At 39.8% G+C, this 16900-nt stretch overlaps 1 protein-coding gene and 1 long non-coding RNA gene across 11 annotated transcripts in view; one reads left to right on the top strand and one right to left on the bottom strand.

Moving 5' to 3' along the window:
- Window positions 1-2477: 2477 nt before the first annotated feature.
- The window catches only part of LOC309625270 (cyclin-Y-like protein 1), a 51885-nt gene continuing 37462 nt past the window's right edge, over window positions 2478-16900 (bottom strand). For 5 of the 7 annotated variants that reach the window (XM_082384614.1, XM_082384613.1, XM_082384615.1 and 2 more), the window contains 5 exons: window positions 16104-16155; window positions 15012-15131; window positions 11029-11195; window positions 7589-7751; window positions 2478-6035 (listed from right to left, as the gene is read on the bottom strand). In XM_082384614.1, coding sequence (XP_082240740.1) covers window positions 5919-6035; window positions 7589-7751; window positions 11029-11195; window positions 15012-15131; window positions 16104-16155 — 619 coding nt within the window. In that variant the 3' untranslated portion in view covers window positions 2478-5918. The remainder of the gene's footprint in view (window positions 6036-7588; window positions 7752-11028; window positions 11196-15011; window positions 15132-16103; window positions 16156-16900) is intronic. The other 2 variants (XM_082384618.1, XM_082384619.1) reach the window with 2 other exon arrangements.
- LOC309625295 overlaps window positions 9424-16900 on the top strand; it is a 29338-nt gene continuing 21861 nt past the window's right edge. For 2 of the 4 annotated variants that reach the window (XR_014242424.1, XR_014242425.1), the window contains exons 1-3: window positions 9424-10421; window positions 11305-11789; window positions 12051-12088. This is a non-coding gene — a long non-coding RNA (uncharacterized lncRNA). Of the gene's footprint in view, window positions 10422-11304; window positions 11790-11942; window positions 11989-12050; window positions 12089-14920; window positions 16517-16900 lie in introns of those variants that run through there. The other 2 variants (XR_014242426.1, XR_014242427.1) reach the window with 2 other exon arrangements.

Raw genomic sequence — 16900 nt, forward strand, 5'->3', positions numbered from 1 at the left:
GCAGTGGGAGGTGGACAAAACACTGATGCCCTGCGTTTGGAAGAGTCGGTTCCCACAGTGAGGAGATAAAGGGCCACCATCTGGGGAGCTAGAAGTAAAGGTCAGTAGAATTGAGAACGGTAAGATGAAGGAATAGATGTTGTAAGAAAAAGCTAGCAGAGTAATTTGAGGTCTTGAAGTAGAGATCGACATATTCTTGAGGACCTTAGGTCCTGAGGCTGTCACTGACTTTCTCTAATCACATTCAAATTATTTAGCTGCCCTCACAGCAGTTAAGTAATCACCTAACCTGTTCCTTTTTTTTTTTTTTTTTTTTTTAAAGAACATTAACCTCTTCATTTGACTCTGGATTTCTCTTAATTTCTATACTACTTCACTTTCCTGGTTCTTTCTGCATGTTAGAGATCCTAAACCATAAACCGGTATTCATAACATTTCTTTCACATGAAGTACATGTTATCTCATCTGCCAAACCCATTTAAAATGGACTAGTGGAAATTGCCTCAGAAGCCAAACAGATTGCACCTGTGTACAAGGGACCAGGTGTCTCTGAAGGGCTCCTAGATCTTTTGTCTTCTTGCTGGCACGGTGTCAGGCTGGCCAGGCTGGTGAGTGGCTAACAGTTAAGATTTTAGGTGATCTAATCCTTAACTTGATAGATGCTGGGTGTAATCTACAGATTCTGCATAGAAATTAGCACTTACCCCTGGGAGAGCCCCTACCAGCTGTCAAGTGCTTTACCAAATAGCTCTATACTCAAGAATGCGGCTTCTGGGTGAGGGAACAGTCGTAGTCATTTTACATGTGGTTAGAGAGAAGTCTTGGGTGATGAAAGATTTTAGCTAACCTACACGCTATAGGTAAACATTTCCAAAAACATTGCATAACTTGAATACAGAGTGAATTGTTTTCCAGTAAATACTGGCTTCAGCATTTTTCAAAAATCAAGGAATGGTATATTTTCTAGAATGGGAAAACTAAGAAATGAAATTTGACCTGTTGTAAAACTAGGATTTAGTGCTGTTGAATTTCAATAATGGGCATACAGGGTACATTAGGAGTAAATGTGAAAGAATAGGGTCATGATGGAATCTGATACAGGGTGGAAAACATTTCTCTTAACCAGAAACACTGGGCCCTAAGAAGTTGTCTTAGGGTCAACCACATGAATTTAACATACAAAAATGGCAATTTAATTTGGTTCAAACATACATTTCAAACTTTTGTCTTTTCCTTGTAAAGAATAAAGTTCAGTTCACGGTATACCAGAGTTAAAATTGCACAGATGTCAGTATTCCAATAGAGAAAAATCATTTTTTTTAAAAAGCGAAAAAGTAAAATTTGAGTTCAGGTAGTCAGATATTCTTTTATAGTCTTACTACATTAGGGAACCAACCCTTCCTCGGTATAAAAATCTGGAAAAAAATGCCATAGTTGCCACCCTCTTAATAACTAGTTTCCATGCCCCATATTTGTTGGAGAACCTACTTTGTGATGTTTAAATTTTTACCTTAAGTTGCCTCAATTTCCCATTTATTAAAATGGCTGTATTGCCTCTAGAATTAAAGCTGAAGGGGAAAAGCAATTTTTAGCGATTCCCCTTATTCTACCAACTTGTTCTTGAAGCTACAGTCATGCCCAGTGTTCCTACCCCCAATTTTTTTTTTTTAAACCTTCGACCACTCGAGATATGTCAGCATTTCTGCTTAGTAACTGGCATATTACTACGCGGTGCAAACTATTGATATAAACAGTGACTTGTGATAGATTTTTTTTCCCTTCTGTACTAAATCAGATCATTTCTCCTCATCAGCAACTTAACAAGAACAAAGTTAAAGATGTGACCTCAGGAAGGTAACTAAGGTGGATGAAATACTACGGCAATACTATCAGGACTGATGGAATATTGCTCAAGTGCAGTGGCTAGGGTCTAAAAGAAACTTTAGAGATCTGGTATATTTCCAACTGAATGTTAAGTGAAATAGCATGTTAAAGTCAAATTACGTGGCTTGTTTAAAAGTCACCCTCTTAACAGCAACCACAATTCTACTGCTTCCTGTTCTTCCATTTTCTTTCCTGTTCAATTGCTTGAAACCCTCAAACAACAAGTTCTGATTCTACAGTATTCCTGTAATTCCTTTCTCTGTGTATTTACCTACTTTTATCTTTCAATGTGCATTTCCATCTTGGCACCATAACAAACAATTCAAAAATGCCATCTAATGCATTATGCCACTGAGCACTGTAGCCAGTGATTTTAAGTGTACTAGATTATCTTCAGGTTGAAAAGAGCGTAAGCTGAAGAAATAAATGTCTACATCTTAACTAAAGGCAAAACAACTTATGAATGGTTAGTTTGAAAATGCTTTAAGGCCCGACTATCAGAGCTGACTGAAAACATTTGAGTTAGGCAGAGTTGTAATGTTATGTGAATAGTGAGAAGTGTTACAAACACAGTAGCCATATATTTTAATTAAAACAGAGTTTATTAGCTTTTCTTTTAATATAAACATGAGGAAGAAAAACCACATAAGTTGTAGCATTCTTTTCAAAATAAAACTGCAATCAGTACTTGAATTTCCAAGCTCCAAACTCCATAAACAATATTTTTTGAGGTGGTAGATTGTAGTATTTTATATACCATAATTTATCATTTATGTCTCTGTCCCTTAAAAATGATGGAACCTGCAGCACTCAGTATAATGTGAAGCCTTGCTATAAAGAGAGAAAGTACTTCTGGCCCAGAAATGCTTTGTTTACAGGCAAAATTCCTAGGATTACATTTGAGAAGGTAGGAGGAGAAAGATTTCACATAGTTGAGAACACTTTTTTTTTTTTTTTTTTAATATTTCAAGTTTAGGTGACATTGTTACCAATCTCCAAAAAGACTGATTACTGGACCTCCCTGCCTTTTAAAGCCTGAGGTAAGGGTTCCTAAGGTTTATATGCTTCCTCTTAAATAGAACTTGAAGTGAGACACCTACAGCCAGGTTAACACACAGGATAGAAAAGCTGTTTCGTATCACTTGCTCTCCTGTCCCTACTATTAGGGTCCAGTTCCTTTCAATTTATTACATGTGAATTAACACTGTTGTTCATAATTCCTTTACCAAATCTAGAAAAAAGAAACTTAAGTGATCAAGCAGGTAAGCAGCCCAGCCTTGCAAAGGACTATTTTAAAAAGAGGAGGGGAGGTATCCCCTCAAGTCTTAGTGCAATTTTAAGCTTTGATACTTGTAGAAGTATAAATGCCACAAACTTACAAAACATCATTTGAAAGTTTAATCGAATTTCTTCTAAACTCATTTAGTTTTGTAAATTTTAAACGTTAAGCGTTTATTGTTTTACTTTTTATTTTTTAAAATTTATGTATTTATTTATTTATGGCTGTGTTGGGTCTTCGTTTCTGTGCGAGGGCTTTCTCTAGTTGTGGCAAGTGGGGGCCACTCTTCATCGCGGTGTGCGGGCCTCTCATTATCGCGGCCTCTCTTGTTGCGGAGCACAGGCTCCAGACGCGCAGGCTCAGTAATTGTGGCTCACGGGCCTTCCCAAGCCAGGGCTCGAACCTGTGTCCCCAACAAGAGAGCCTGCGACAGTGAGAGGCCCGTGCACCGTGATGAAGAGTGGCCCCCGCTTGCCACAACTAGAGAAAGCCCTCACACAGAAACGACCCAACACGCCATTAAATAAATTAATTAATTTAAAAAAATAAAAAATAAAAAAAAAGCTTAATGTTTAAAATGTACAAAAGTAAATGAGTTTAGAAGAAATTCGATTAAAGTTTCAAGTGATGTTTTGCCAGTCTAGCATTTATACTTCTGCGACAGTGTTCTGGAGTATCTAAGCACACTATATTAAAGCTTAAAATTGTTGTAAGACTTTTCGGACACCTTCTATTTCATCACCGGCTTGTTAATTACTGGACCACCATGTTGGCTGGAATTATGAAAATATCCTTTAATACAAGTATATAACAAAGAGGAAAATCATCACAAAATCAGAAGCACCATTATAGTTAACAAGAAATGCAGCACGGACCCAACAGAAGGAAATAACCTACTTTCTCTGTTTATGATCGCAAACATGCTAATATGCTAATAAGTACTGCCTGCAAAGAATTTGGATGACATGTGTTATTCAGCAGCTTTTTGGTTTAAATTGATTGCCAATAATGACTAGCAGCTTCAATGATATAGTAGGGAGGAAGAACCCTGCAAAACCTAACGATGCTACGACAGTCTGTTCCGAAGTTTGGCTTTATGAGTTGTTAGGAGTCCCATGTTTTTCTTTTTCTTTCTCTGTTTATGATCGCAAACATGCTAATACGCTAATAAGTACTGCCTGCAAAGAATTTGGATGACATGTGTTATTCAGCAGCTTTTTGGTTTAAATTGATTGCCAATAATGACTAGCAGCTTCAATGATATAGTAGGGAGGAAGAACCCTGCAAAACCTAACGATGCTACGACAGTCTGTTCCGAAGTTTGGCTTTATGAGTTGTTAGGAGTCCCATGTTTTTTTATCGTTTTTTTTTTCTTTCTCTGTTTATGATCGCAAACATGCTAATACGCTAATAAGTACTGCCTGCAAAGAATTTGGATGACATGTGTTATTCAGCAGCTTTTTGGTTTAAATTGATTGCCAATAATGACTAGCAGCTTCAATGATATAGTAGGGAGGAAGAACCCTGCAAAACCTAACGATGCTACAACAGTCTGTTCCGAAGTTTGGCTTTATGAGTTGTTAGGAGTCCCATGTTTTTTTTTTGTTTTTTTTTTCTTTCTCTGTTTATGATCACAAACATGCTAATATGCTAATAAGTACTGCCTGCAAAGAATTTGGATGACATGTGTTATTCAGCAGCTTTTTGGTTTAAATTGATTGCCAATAATGACTAGCAGCTTCAATGATATAGTAGGGAGGAAGAACCCTGCAAAACCTAACGATGCTGCAACAGTCTGTTCCGAAGTTTGGCTTTATGAGTTGTTAGGAGTCCCATGTTTTTTTTTTGTTTTTTTTTCTTTTTTTTTTTTTGTTTTTTTTTGTTTTTTTTTTCTTTCTCTGTTTATGATCGCAAACATGCTAATACGCTAATAAGTACTGCCTGCAAAGAATTTGGATGACATGTGTTATTCAGCAGCTTTTTGGTTTAAATTGATTGCCAATAATGACTAGCAGCTTCAATGATATAGTAGGGAGGAAGAACCCTGCAAAACCTAACGATGCTACAACAGTCTGTTCCGAAGTTTGGCTTTATGAGTTTTTAGGAGTCCCATGTTTTTTTGTTGTTGTTGTTTTTTTTTTTGTTTTGGTTTTTCTTTTTTTTTGTTTTTTTTGTTTTTTTGTTTTTTTGTTTCTTTTTTTTTGTTTTTTTTGTTTTTTTGTTTTTTTGTTTTTTTTTTTCTTTTTTTTGTTTTTTTTTGTTTTTTTGTTTTTTTGGTTTTTTTTTCTTTTTTTTTTTTTTTGGAGTCCCATTTTTTGATGGTAATACTGCACTGATTCTAAAGGAATATGCAGCAGTATGGGACAATGAGGTAAGAAAAACATAAAAGTTATATAGTTAGTGTCTTTAAAGTCTAAAAATTTAAACTATTAATTAAAAAACCTCACATAGTTCACAGCTATCAGGTATCTGTAAGTGGATTGGGAGCAGATATCTGTGCGTGGATTGGGAGCTTTTAGCTTTGGAGTGGTTTTTGTAACTCTGTTTACAATAAAAAGGACAGACGAGCGTGTTACATTGACGAGGTCCCGTTCTTTCCTATGAGCATAATCTTTGCTTGTCCATGAGTCTCTTGAATTCAATGTCTTTCTTTAAGGTGAAAATACTAACTTTGCTGGTTTCTGAGCAGGAGAGGTGACATTTCTCCAGTCCTTGTTTCGAGGGGTTTATGATGTTACAACCCCTCACTTCTCCCTTAAGAGAGGATGGTATTGGAGCGCCGAATACCAATGAAATGATCAGCGCTGAAAGACCTTCTCATAGCAGCTCTACACACGTCTTTGTATTTGTCGTCACACAATCTGGAAACGGCCTAGGAAAGTCAATCAGGTAGAACATAGGTATAATTAGGGGGGAAAAAAAAATGTTCGGACCTTAAAAAAACAAAAAAAGCATCATTGATAAGCCACACATCTACATTCGTTTAGATAGTTCATAGTTACTGCTACTTTGGATAGCTGATATCTACACTAACTGACAATTCCCTAAGGTAATAACCTTTAAGGGCTATGATTAGATTGCTGGGGCAAGGGGTAACTTGCCCTAATAACTTAGAGTTACTTAAAAATTGGGTTCCTAATGATAGGCTCCTAATAGCAATATCATCTGTTACCTACACACGTGATCCTTAAACGTAATGGACATACACTTGGGCAAAATCAGTGTTTACTCAGCTATTCAACTTCTATTCAGTTTTCATTAGTTATTACATACTCTAAGAAAATTTTAATCAGGTAGGTATGTGCTGAAGGTAGGAGAGGTCTAATGACAAGCGCTGAAAGGTGCTATTTCACTTGCACATAAATTATGGTAGAAAAACATCTTATTCTAAAGTACCACCAAGGTACCACAGAAAGTATCAATTTTAAATGTGTTCATTTCAGTTGTGAATTTTGCTGTATACCCACCAAAAAATCATAAGCCATAAGTATTACTTTGTTCCATGTACGTTACCATTTATATTAAAAACTCATGTACTTTCTACATCCAGTATCTGAATCCACATTATACCTTCCAAGTATAGGTCTCTCAGGTTAGCCACGGATGCTTTGTCTAATAAACTCAGGGGACTGAACTGTGATACACATACACACACACACACACACACACACACACACACACACGAACTGCAAGCTGAGTAAAAAACAGTTAAGAGGGAATTCCCTGGTGGCGCAGTGGTTAAGAATCCGCCTGCCAATGCAGGGGACACGGGTTTGAGCCCTGGTCCGGGAAGATCCCACATGCCGAGGAGCAACTAAGCCCGTGCGCCACAACTACTGACCCTGCGCTCTAGAGCCCGTGCTCTGCAACAAGGGCAGCCACTGCAATGAGAAGCCTGCGCACCGCAATGAAGAGCAGCCCCCGCCCGCCGCAGCTAGAGAAAGCCCGCATGCAGCAGCGAAGACCCAATGCAGCCATAAATAAATAAATACATTTCTTTATTTATTAAAAATATCAAGACAGTAGAAATAGTCCAAAACATCAATTATAAAAAAAAAAAAAAAGACAGTTAAGAGTGGTAAGTAGATTATGTAGGTACATATGATTAGGGATACAATTTTAAGAAATTATTCATGTATGGTTATATGTAAGTGTAGAGGTTCAAATGGAAAACCATTAAGAACAGATTAAATATGATTTAAAGTATTCTGAATTATGGTTACAGAAGAGACAATTTTTTTTTTTATAATGTGGGATCCCTGTATAAACCATAAAAGACACAGGAAATATGATGCCAACGGGTCAATAAGCTCTTCAAACTGTTAACAGCTTTCCATTTTCCTAATCACTGCTTAATATAATTTAGCTACAGATGTGGCTTCGGTGGCTGACAGAAAACCCCAGTTAGTGATTTCACAGCCTTACCTCTAAGTTCTGTGCTCTTTGTTTGGTAAGAGGAGTGAATAGAACATTCAGGTTGTTGTCATGTGCTAAGGAGCGAAGGTCAAAGTAGTATTTGGCATACACACTGACAGGAACACCAATATTAAACTGAAGTAGCTCCAGGAAGTGCCTTTCCATCTCATTCCTGGGGGAGGAGGAGAAGACAAAACCAACACAGGACAATTTTAGTCAACTGGGCTATCTTCAAAAATACCATTCTGAGCTACTAGGATGGCTCTAAATACTGTTTTGAAACAAATAATGGCTACCCAGCTGGATTAATACCCTAATGTTCCAACAAGGTACAGCTATTTGTGGTCCTTTCTGCGTCCCAGCACTTTGAGTCTGGGACAAGGGGGAAGAGGTTATGGCCCTCTTATGCACTCATGCTGCTGACTCAGGGGCTCATTCTTCAGAGTTCCATTAGTGCAGCTGTACGATTCATGCTCCACACTCACTCACAAGGCCCCGCTATAGTGATCAGATGAAAGGAATGATGTATGCTGTTTATTAGCTCTGAAGAACTTGCAGACATTTTCACCGGGCTGATGACATGAAGGGGCTTACTGAAGTAGAGACGAGCCAACAAAAGGAGTGGGCACATCACCACGGCAACAAATGGATCCATCGAGAGCCACTGCTATTATCTCTGAGGGGGGAAAACTCTTGAGGCAACAAGGATTCATCTCAAGTAAATAAATAAATAAGCTACATTCGATGGGAAAGGGAATCCCCCCACCCCCACCCTGTGCATGGGGCTGTGTCAAAGGGCATAATGCAAGTTTCTGTTCACCTTAAAACCTTACTAGGGTGAGTTGTCACCATGACACGACAGGATGCACTTTTTAAGCTTAGGAAGGCAGTAAGATTATGTCTCAGCTAGACTAAACCCACTTTACGATACGACCTCTGATAGAGCAGTTGTTTCCCCCGGTGTTAGGAGAGCAGCCCAGAATGTTCAGACCTACCGCCCCTTGCCAGGACAGACTGCACACGCCCACAGAGGGCGAATTCAATGAAGTGGGAAAGTAGAGTGCTGGGAGCAGGCTTCTGCTATATGACCACATCCAGCCATTTGCTTGCCAAATGTTTAAGTAAATAAATATAAAATTAGAGTAAATCTTACCACTTTTCACAGCAATCACTTTAGAGAGTTGATTATATAAAAATGATAAATACCCAAACAAACATGCAAGTGGCTTATTTTACAATACATTTGGTTTCTTGGTTTTAAAGTGTTAATATTTTATCCATTGGATAAATCAACAAATGCTCCATGTTCTCCTGCATGGAGAGCAGAGTATGAGCAGAAATGAGGTTTCTCATTTGTTGAACTTTAAACCTAACTGAACCTACTTCCAAAATTCATTTCCTGTTCATACGGCCAGAAGTCTATAGAAATGTAAATCAGATAATGTTTTGATAATCAGCTAATCAGGACTTAATTTACTACAGGAATAAATGCACTTCACTATCCCTTTTATATTTTCTCCACTAATACATTTTAATTGTGTGGAAATACAGTACTTCATAGGATTAACATGTCTATTAATAGAGCTTTAATCACTGAAGAAAAGCATTATGCCTACAGAATATGCATCTTCTGTGTTTTTTGCTGTTTTTAAATGGCTAGGTGGCTGAAGAGCCTACCACTTACAGGCGCAGCAAACTGTCTGAACAGCAGCTGCTCAGTTTAACTTACTCTTTTGAAGGGAAATATATATTTAACAAGACACAGAGATGTTAGAAAGTTTTAAGGAAAAGCTGATAGACAGCAATTTTTCAATTCAGACTCAAAATGAGACCATTACAACAAATAGTAGTCAACAGCAGAGGGATGAAACAAATGTGTATTAAACACTTTGTTGTAATGCTTTCCAACTCCCAAAGATCATAAACAAAAGCAGCCTATTATAAACATAACTCCTGGTGATTCTCCGTTCTACACAGAAAAGCGTTGTTTAGAATTAGTTTCTTCATAGCTGGACAGTGCCGCCAATGCTCCTGGGCTCCATGTCTATGAACACCCACACGTTTCCCTGCATGTTCTCTGATGTTGTCCCTGGAACCAGAGCCCCAGTCAGCTCAGTTGCAGATTCTGAGAAAATTTCAGCTGCCATCATGGCAGGGGTGGTGTTCACGATTACAAATTTTCCTTCCTTCAAGGGACCAGTTTAAAGACTGATGATAGTGTTGGTCAACGTCACTTTAGTTTCTGCAAAACTTCCAAAAGTACTTCTATTCATTTCAAATTCATTATCTGCTGTTACACTGTTTGCTAAGATTGCTACCAGCAATATCACCATGACCACCTGGTTTACATGATCACCAAAGTGGGCATTTTCACCAAAAGCCACTTTGACAGCTACTGACAGTCACTGGTCCCTTCTCTTAGTCACAACTTTCCTCGCTTCAGCTGTAAATATGCACTTTGGTAACTGTGAATTATCTAGAGTAAGGGGCAAAGGTAACAAAAACAAACTCTTGCCCCTGCCTGCCATCTTGATCGGCCTCTGCTGTCCAATATAATCAAGAGGTGTCCTTTCACATTTTCCTGAATGCCACCCACAAAGACAGGTTCACTGTCAAGCGGGCACTTAGAGAGTCTGCTGGAATTACCTCTCTGGCTCATCCTGCTTCCCACCCTTGGGGCCCTTCACCAGAGCCAGATTGGAAGCCTGGCGTTTCATGCCAATGTGAGCGTGCCATCTGTGAGGAGAACCTGCCTAGTTAACTCAAGGCCCCACAAAGTGCCGCTGTGTTTGCTGAGTGCCCTGGGTGAGGCCCCAGGGATGCTTCCCGGACTACCTGAGAGGTAGGTGTTTCCTAACTCAGCAGACTTTAGGGGAGGAGACAGGAACACAGGGATCTGAAACCTTTATATGTGGCTACCTGTACATCATAGTTTCTGTAACAACAGAACCTCAGATAAAAAGGAGAAAAAGACCAGCAAAAGCAAATACACAATGTGTGACTCAGGTTGAAATTATAACCTGTCAGTAGTCTAGAGGCCCTAAGACCTTAAGAGTGGCCACTTGCTTCAAAGACCAGGCATGTGCCCCTTAAAAATGGACTGGACCTGGTAGACAGCTTTAAGAAAGCTGTCAAGTTACTGACTGTACCATGTTGTTCTGGTAGTGAGCTTGTAAAATGTTTGGCAAAAACCACCAGAAAAATAATTTCAATTTATCAAGCAGAATATTACAACAATAACACATCAAGACCTACCAATTAATGAGGGGAAATACAAATTGTTATACTACAGCTAGATAGAAAGAAGTCTGTACTTTTATGTCTATTTCAGCTCTCTGCACAAGGTAACCTTTCTTAAAATGTAACATTTCTTAAAAATGTAAACTTTATGAGAGCAAATGAGGTATTGGAAAATGGTTAGAAAGTTCACGGTAACCTTACAAACTCACATGTCCTCAACTGTAACGTCCTTGAGGATCTGGCTGTAGTCCACATTCCGTACAGCGTCATCGTCCCAAAGCTTGGAGGCAAGAAGAATGGCTCCCAAAACAATTCTTTTCCAGTTAGTGGGGCAAATGTCGATCTCAGCATAAGTTAAAAGCCTTTCTAAGTAAATCTGCAAAAGTAGAGCACTGATCTTTGATTTTAGTTCAGTTTAAGTGCTGTGATAAGAATTGTTAGGAATGACAGATTTCATCTCTTCTTGACACCCCTTTTATTCCTAGGTTCTACAAAGACTTTGCTCAGCCAAGCCAAGGCCAGAGGCCAGGTCACAGTTGTAAGTCAGATATTTCTGTTAGTCTGATATTTCTACTCTGCCCGTGTGAATTTCCAACCCAATTTTGGTCACAGGAATGAAAGGACATCTCAGCAAAGGGCATTCTAAAGACACGCATTGTATTATTACCTTCCCACTTGTCAAGGGCAGCACATACAGCCCAGTGTCGACTTCAACTGTTCAGTAAATGCTTGAGTGCCTATCACGTGCAATGTTAACTACAAGACTGGTGGTGGTTGCATGGCGATTTTACATAACGCTTGAGTGTGTAAAATTCTGGTAAGACTGAGCACATCTTTACCTTCTCTTCAGAGTCACCAGTCCTTTTGTGGCATGAACTTGAAGATAAAAACTGGTGGTCAAGAGAGCCTCCCAGTGGCTGCTGCGTGGCACAGCAGGACAGGCAGTACAAAGGGGCTTTGCAGCTGTCAAGTATTCCCATATTTGAGTGCCTTTTTCAGGAACACACATGCATACAAAGGGTAGTCCTTTTCATATCCCCAATTTTTCACATCTCCATTATCATTTCATTATTCATTTCTGTCTTACATAATCTGCAGCTTAGTCAATTCTTTTGGTTTTAAGGTGGGAAGACCTGCCTGTGTCTGTATCCCTGGGGCTCCTCTAAACCTGCCGGTTTGTGAGATGATTTCATGGCTCCTTTTACATGTATCAAATGTCTACCCTACAAAGAACTGGATGGAGTTAACAGCTGAGCAAAGATTAGAGAGGTAAGCTGTGATTTGTTGTTACCTCTGTAGAAGAGTGTATATGCCATTTGACAAAAAGAAAAATGTCCAGTTTTAAAGAGTCTGTTTACTCTCTGAAGGGTTATCAGATTGACAGCTCAGATTCGCCCATGCCCTCCAAACTCTACTGTGTTTTCAAACACGGGTATTGAGATTATATGTTCTTAGTGAAATTCGGCTCCCATTCCCCAAAGAACTCAGCACTCTCTAGTACCCTAAGAACGACTCTCCCCGCAAGGTTCAACTCTCTACTTTATGGGACTAATCAGAGGCACTGAAACGACACTGGCAATCTCTCAACTTCCTCTCACCTTTGTACTGGCAAACTTGGTACACGTGCCGACATTCATTTACCCCACTTGCCCTCCTGTCTCGGAGGAAGCGAGATGTCTTTCTTTTCACTGAAGCTCACTCTCCTGTGAGTGACGTTGATCCCACCTCACTTCTGCAGAGCACTGTGCCCGCAGTTAGTCTCTTTTGGAACAACTTCTCCCTCTCTGTCAGAGGCTTCCTCCAGTGTGAATGCTTCCATGTCCCCAGCCTGTCCCCCACTGCCCCTAGACGGCGTCCTCAGGGCTGAGGCCAGCTCCTCATCTCCCATCCTCTCCTTAACCCACTTCAGTCAGCCTCCTGCTGCTACCACTCTACAGAGACTACTCTTGCCGTGGTCACCGGTGCCTTCACACAAACCACCCAGAGCTCTTCGTCCCAGAGCTCCACTCCCCAGCCCTTCCCTCATAAATGAAAGAGCACTGCCACATGCCCAGTCGCTGAGACCAAACACCTGCACTTGAGTGTATCCTGCTCCAATCTGTTAGAACTTCTTGTTATCTCTACCTTCACTGGTACCCTGACCGCTTTTCTGTCTGTCACTTCTGACTTGTATCGCTGCCACTGCCTAACTTCTCTGCCTCCCAACAGACTACAGTCTGTTCTCCCCAAAGCAGCCAGGAGAGCCTCTTAAATTAAGAGTACTTTATGCGCCTGCTCCAGATCTGCCAGAGGTTTCCCATCAAACAAATACCTTCTTCCCGTGGCCTGCAAGTTACGAGGCCCTGTGCGGTACGGCCTTGTCCTTCCGTGACCTCATCACCTATGCTCTTTCCCTCATTCCCCGCTCGGATCACAATGGCCACCTTGCTTTCCCTTGAACACACAGAACAAGTTCCTGTCTCAGAGCCTTGCACTTGTCCCCTCTGCCCGTAATGCCAGCGTACCTGATCTTCCTCAGTTCAGCCAGGTCCTGGGTTCAAACATTACCTCTTTAAAGAGGCTCTTCCTGAGCTTTCTAGTAAGCCCCTCTAATCACTTTATCCCTTTACCTTGCTTTCTCTTCATGGTTTTTACCACTACTTGAAATAGTCATCTTTTAAAAAACACTCATTAAAAAAAAACACTTATACTTTGCTATACACCTGAAACTAACACAACACTGTAAATCAACTGTACTCCGATAAAAAAAAAAAAAAAAAAAAATTTACGTCTTCCACACTTGCTCCATAAAGGCAAGAACTTTATTGATCCAACTTGTTCTCTCCTCCACCCCCCACATGTAGAAAAGTGACACAGAGTAGGTATTCAGTGACATGGTATTTATGACATGAGCAACTTCTTGGTAGCATTTAGCGTTTGGACCATACTCTCCTTCTTGAACCTCTCCTGGTGTCTCTTAGGGTTCTCTGCTGGGTTTCCTACCACTGTAGCCACTCCTCTGGGGGTCTGTCCCTTAAGTGCTGACAGTCCCTACAGATCTATCTTCTACCCACTTTTTATTTTACATACTTTCTCTGCATTTGAACAGCTACACTTAATTCCCTCCCTCTAGCTCAGATTCATGCTCCAATCCCATATATTCAAATGATTACTAGACACTGCCATTCTGCTGTCTCGCAGGTACATCAAGCTTAACTTGTCTACAAAGAAATGCCCCTCTTCCAACCCAAATACTCTCCTTCCTGCAGTTCCTAGCTCTCCATATGCAAGCACCATTCCTGCCTCTCTCAAGCATGTGCTAAGCACTCCAAGTGGCCTGTAGCTCCAAGAAAAGGCCTGTGTCTGATCCAGTACCCGCTGAGGGGTCTCTCTTCAAAAGGACACGCCTCCCGTCCTCAATTCTGCCTTGACAGGCGCCGGCAGTGAGGGGCCTAAGTATTCCTTCCCTGCAGACCACGCAGCTGACTTTCCCCCTACAGGTTTGCTATAGGGAGGAGTAAAACAATCCCAGCTACCTCTCACTTGAATATGATTTATTATTCAAATGATAAAATCTTACCATAGGAATTAGGAATGGATGACAAAAAGGTCCTTACACAGCTGTAGCTTAGCAGGCTAACTAGAGGAAAGCCTTCTGAAGTCCTACTGGCACCCTAGTCCTGGGCAACTTCACATGCAGGCAATAAGAGGACAGCAGGGATGGTTAACACCGTTATCCATTACCCAAGGAACAGAGAACTGAGGGCAGTAGTTCTCAATCAGGACACACATCAGAACTGCCTAGGCAGTACAGTCTGGGACTCAGCTTCAAACTACCCGGAACCTGTTTCTGCCTGTGGACCAGAGCGTTCAGTTATGGCCCCGCCCTAGCACCACAACATGCGTCGTCTGTGTGTGCGTGTGTGCACTGTGCGTGCATGTGTCCCCTCAGGTGTGGAAGGAGAAACCAGAAATCTCTCCTGCTGCCTTTAATAGCAATTGTTTTGTGATGAGAAAAGCAATGGCAACATTGTAAATCATAATGATTATTAAAGCTCAAATGTGTATACTTTACTTTCTTTTGATAGGTTTCTCTTAATAAAGTTCTAATGATCATTTCAGGAACCTACTTTCATTTGGGAAAAACAGGACCATACCATGTGTACAAGACAGAAATTTCTACAGATGCTTTATGAAAGAAAAAATATCTTACCAAAGTTACTATTGCACAGTCAGCAGTTAGCAGTGCGGCACTAAAAACAGTATGAACAAATCTGTAAATGAATTCGTGTTCAGGATCATGCTCGAAGTATTCCTCTGGAATCTTTTCTCGCTGAAAGGAGAAAAAATGCAATTTAAGTATCCATGGAAGAAAAATACTTAAAAGTACCCTTAAGATAGCAGTCTTCACACTTGGGCCCACGTGCCCCTTAAAATAATTTTGATTGGGTGACATGTCTTGTAGTCTTTTAAATATAAACAATGGGATCCTAAAATACCACAGTGATCCAGTACTCACCACCATTCATTAAAGAAAAATACAGGCACAACCGCAGAAAATTTATGTATTTCCACGTTCCTCCCCACAGAATTCTAACCAAATGTAAACTATTGGGTTGGCCAAAAACTTCATTTGGTTTTAAGTAAAAATAAAAGACACAGTTTTCATTTTCACCAAGCACTTTATTGAACAATATATTCACTAACCAAACAAACTTTTTGGCCAACCCAATATTTTTAGGCTCAAAAGTCTTGCTGATCACCATATGTCATACTTTTCTGTAATCAACTTTGAAAACACATTTCCAGTGTCCTGTAACCATAAGGCTCTAAGAATGTGCTGTCCTGTACAGCAGTCGCCAGCCACGTGTGGCTACAGAGCACCCGAAGAAGCGAATTTTAAAACTTTGTCATTTTAATTCGTTTAAAATTTAAACAGTTTTCTAATTTTCTTCTTAGAGGCCTTATCATATTAGGTTTATTTACAAATATTTATATTGTTTGATGCTATGGAAAATCATCCTTTAAAAAGATACATTTTCTGTTACTTGGGTATGTTTACTTACCTGCTCACTATTCATACAAAGTGCAACTCGGTTCATATCCATCAACCCCTTATACAACACGCCTTCGGGAAAATGACTAGACACAACATGGCGTGGGGAAGAAGACTTAAAGGAAGATGAATTTGACTTCGAGCTGGAGGAAGTAATTTTCTTCTAGTAATTAATTTCAAAGCAAATCAGCATGAAATAAACACAACTGTATAAGAGAAAAATACAACTTCAATAAAACTGACACTCACTGTGAGTGGATGTAATCTCTCATCAAAAATATCCAAGGATCTATCTGCATCTCTATAAAATAAGAATGTGTATTTAAAAAATTAATTCAGGAGTTACTATCTTAGTAAAATATCTGCTAGGAGTAGAGAGAGGGGTAGAGGAAGCTTAACCTTCAACAAAGCAAACAGTTTTATAAATTCTTCTCCTGGATTCCACCCTTAGAAAGGTTTCCTGACCTATTTTTACTCAGCACATCAAGTTCTGTGAAATCTTTTCTACAACAACCAGCCAGAGTTGCCTTTATAAGCACTGACCCTCCCTAACAGGCAATGCTAGTAAACCAATATATTTTCACTCCTCTAACCTCACACTGGAATATGCAAGAACATTTTATAAAGCAGTGGTGGTGGGCAATAAATTCTTCTAACTTCAATGAATGTGAATATGAGATTCATGGTTTTTTCCCGTTTTTTTTCTCTTTAGTTCTTTATATTCTTATTGTGTATTTCTTCTTGTCTCTTTTAAATAGTTTGAGTTAAAAATGTAATTGTCTTTTTATTTTAAAAGAAACCAGGCTTTTTGATTTAAAATTTCACCACACTAATACACTGCGCTCATTTGAACAGCGGTTCTCTAAATGTGGTCTGCAGGCCTCTGGGATTCTCCCCTATCCCCTCCTTCAGGAGGCCCAAGAGGTCAAAACTGCTTTTATAAGAATACTAAGACACTACCTGCCCTTCACATTGTGTGACATTTGCTATGGATGTATAAAAGCAAAAGTGGGTAAAACTGCTGGTTTCTGAGCATGAATCAAGGC

This window comes from Balaenoptera borealis (genome assembly GCF_965194805.1).
Source record: "Balaenoptera borealis genome assembly, chromosome: 3".
Taxonomy (NCBI): Eukaryota; Metazoa; Chordata; class Mammalia; order Artiodactyla; family Balaenopteridae; genus Balaenoptera; species Balaenoptera borealis.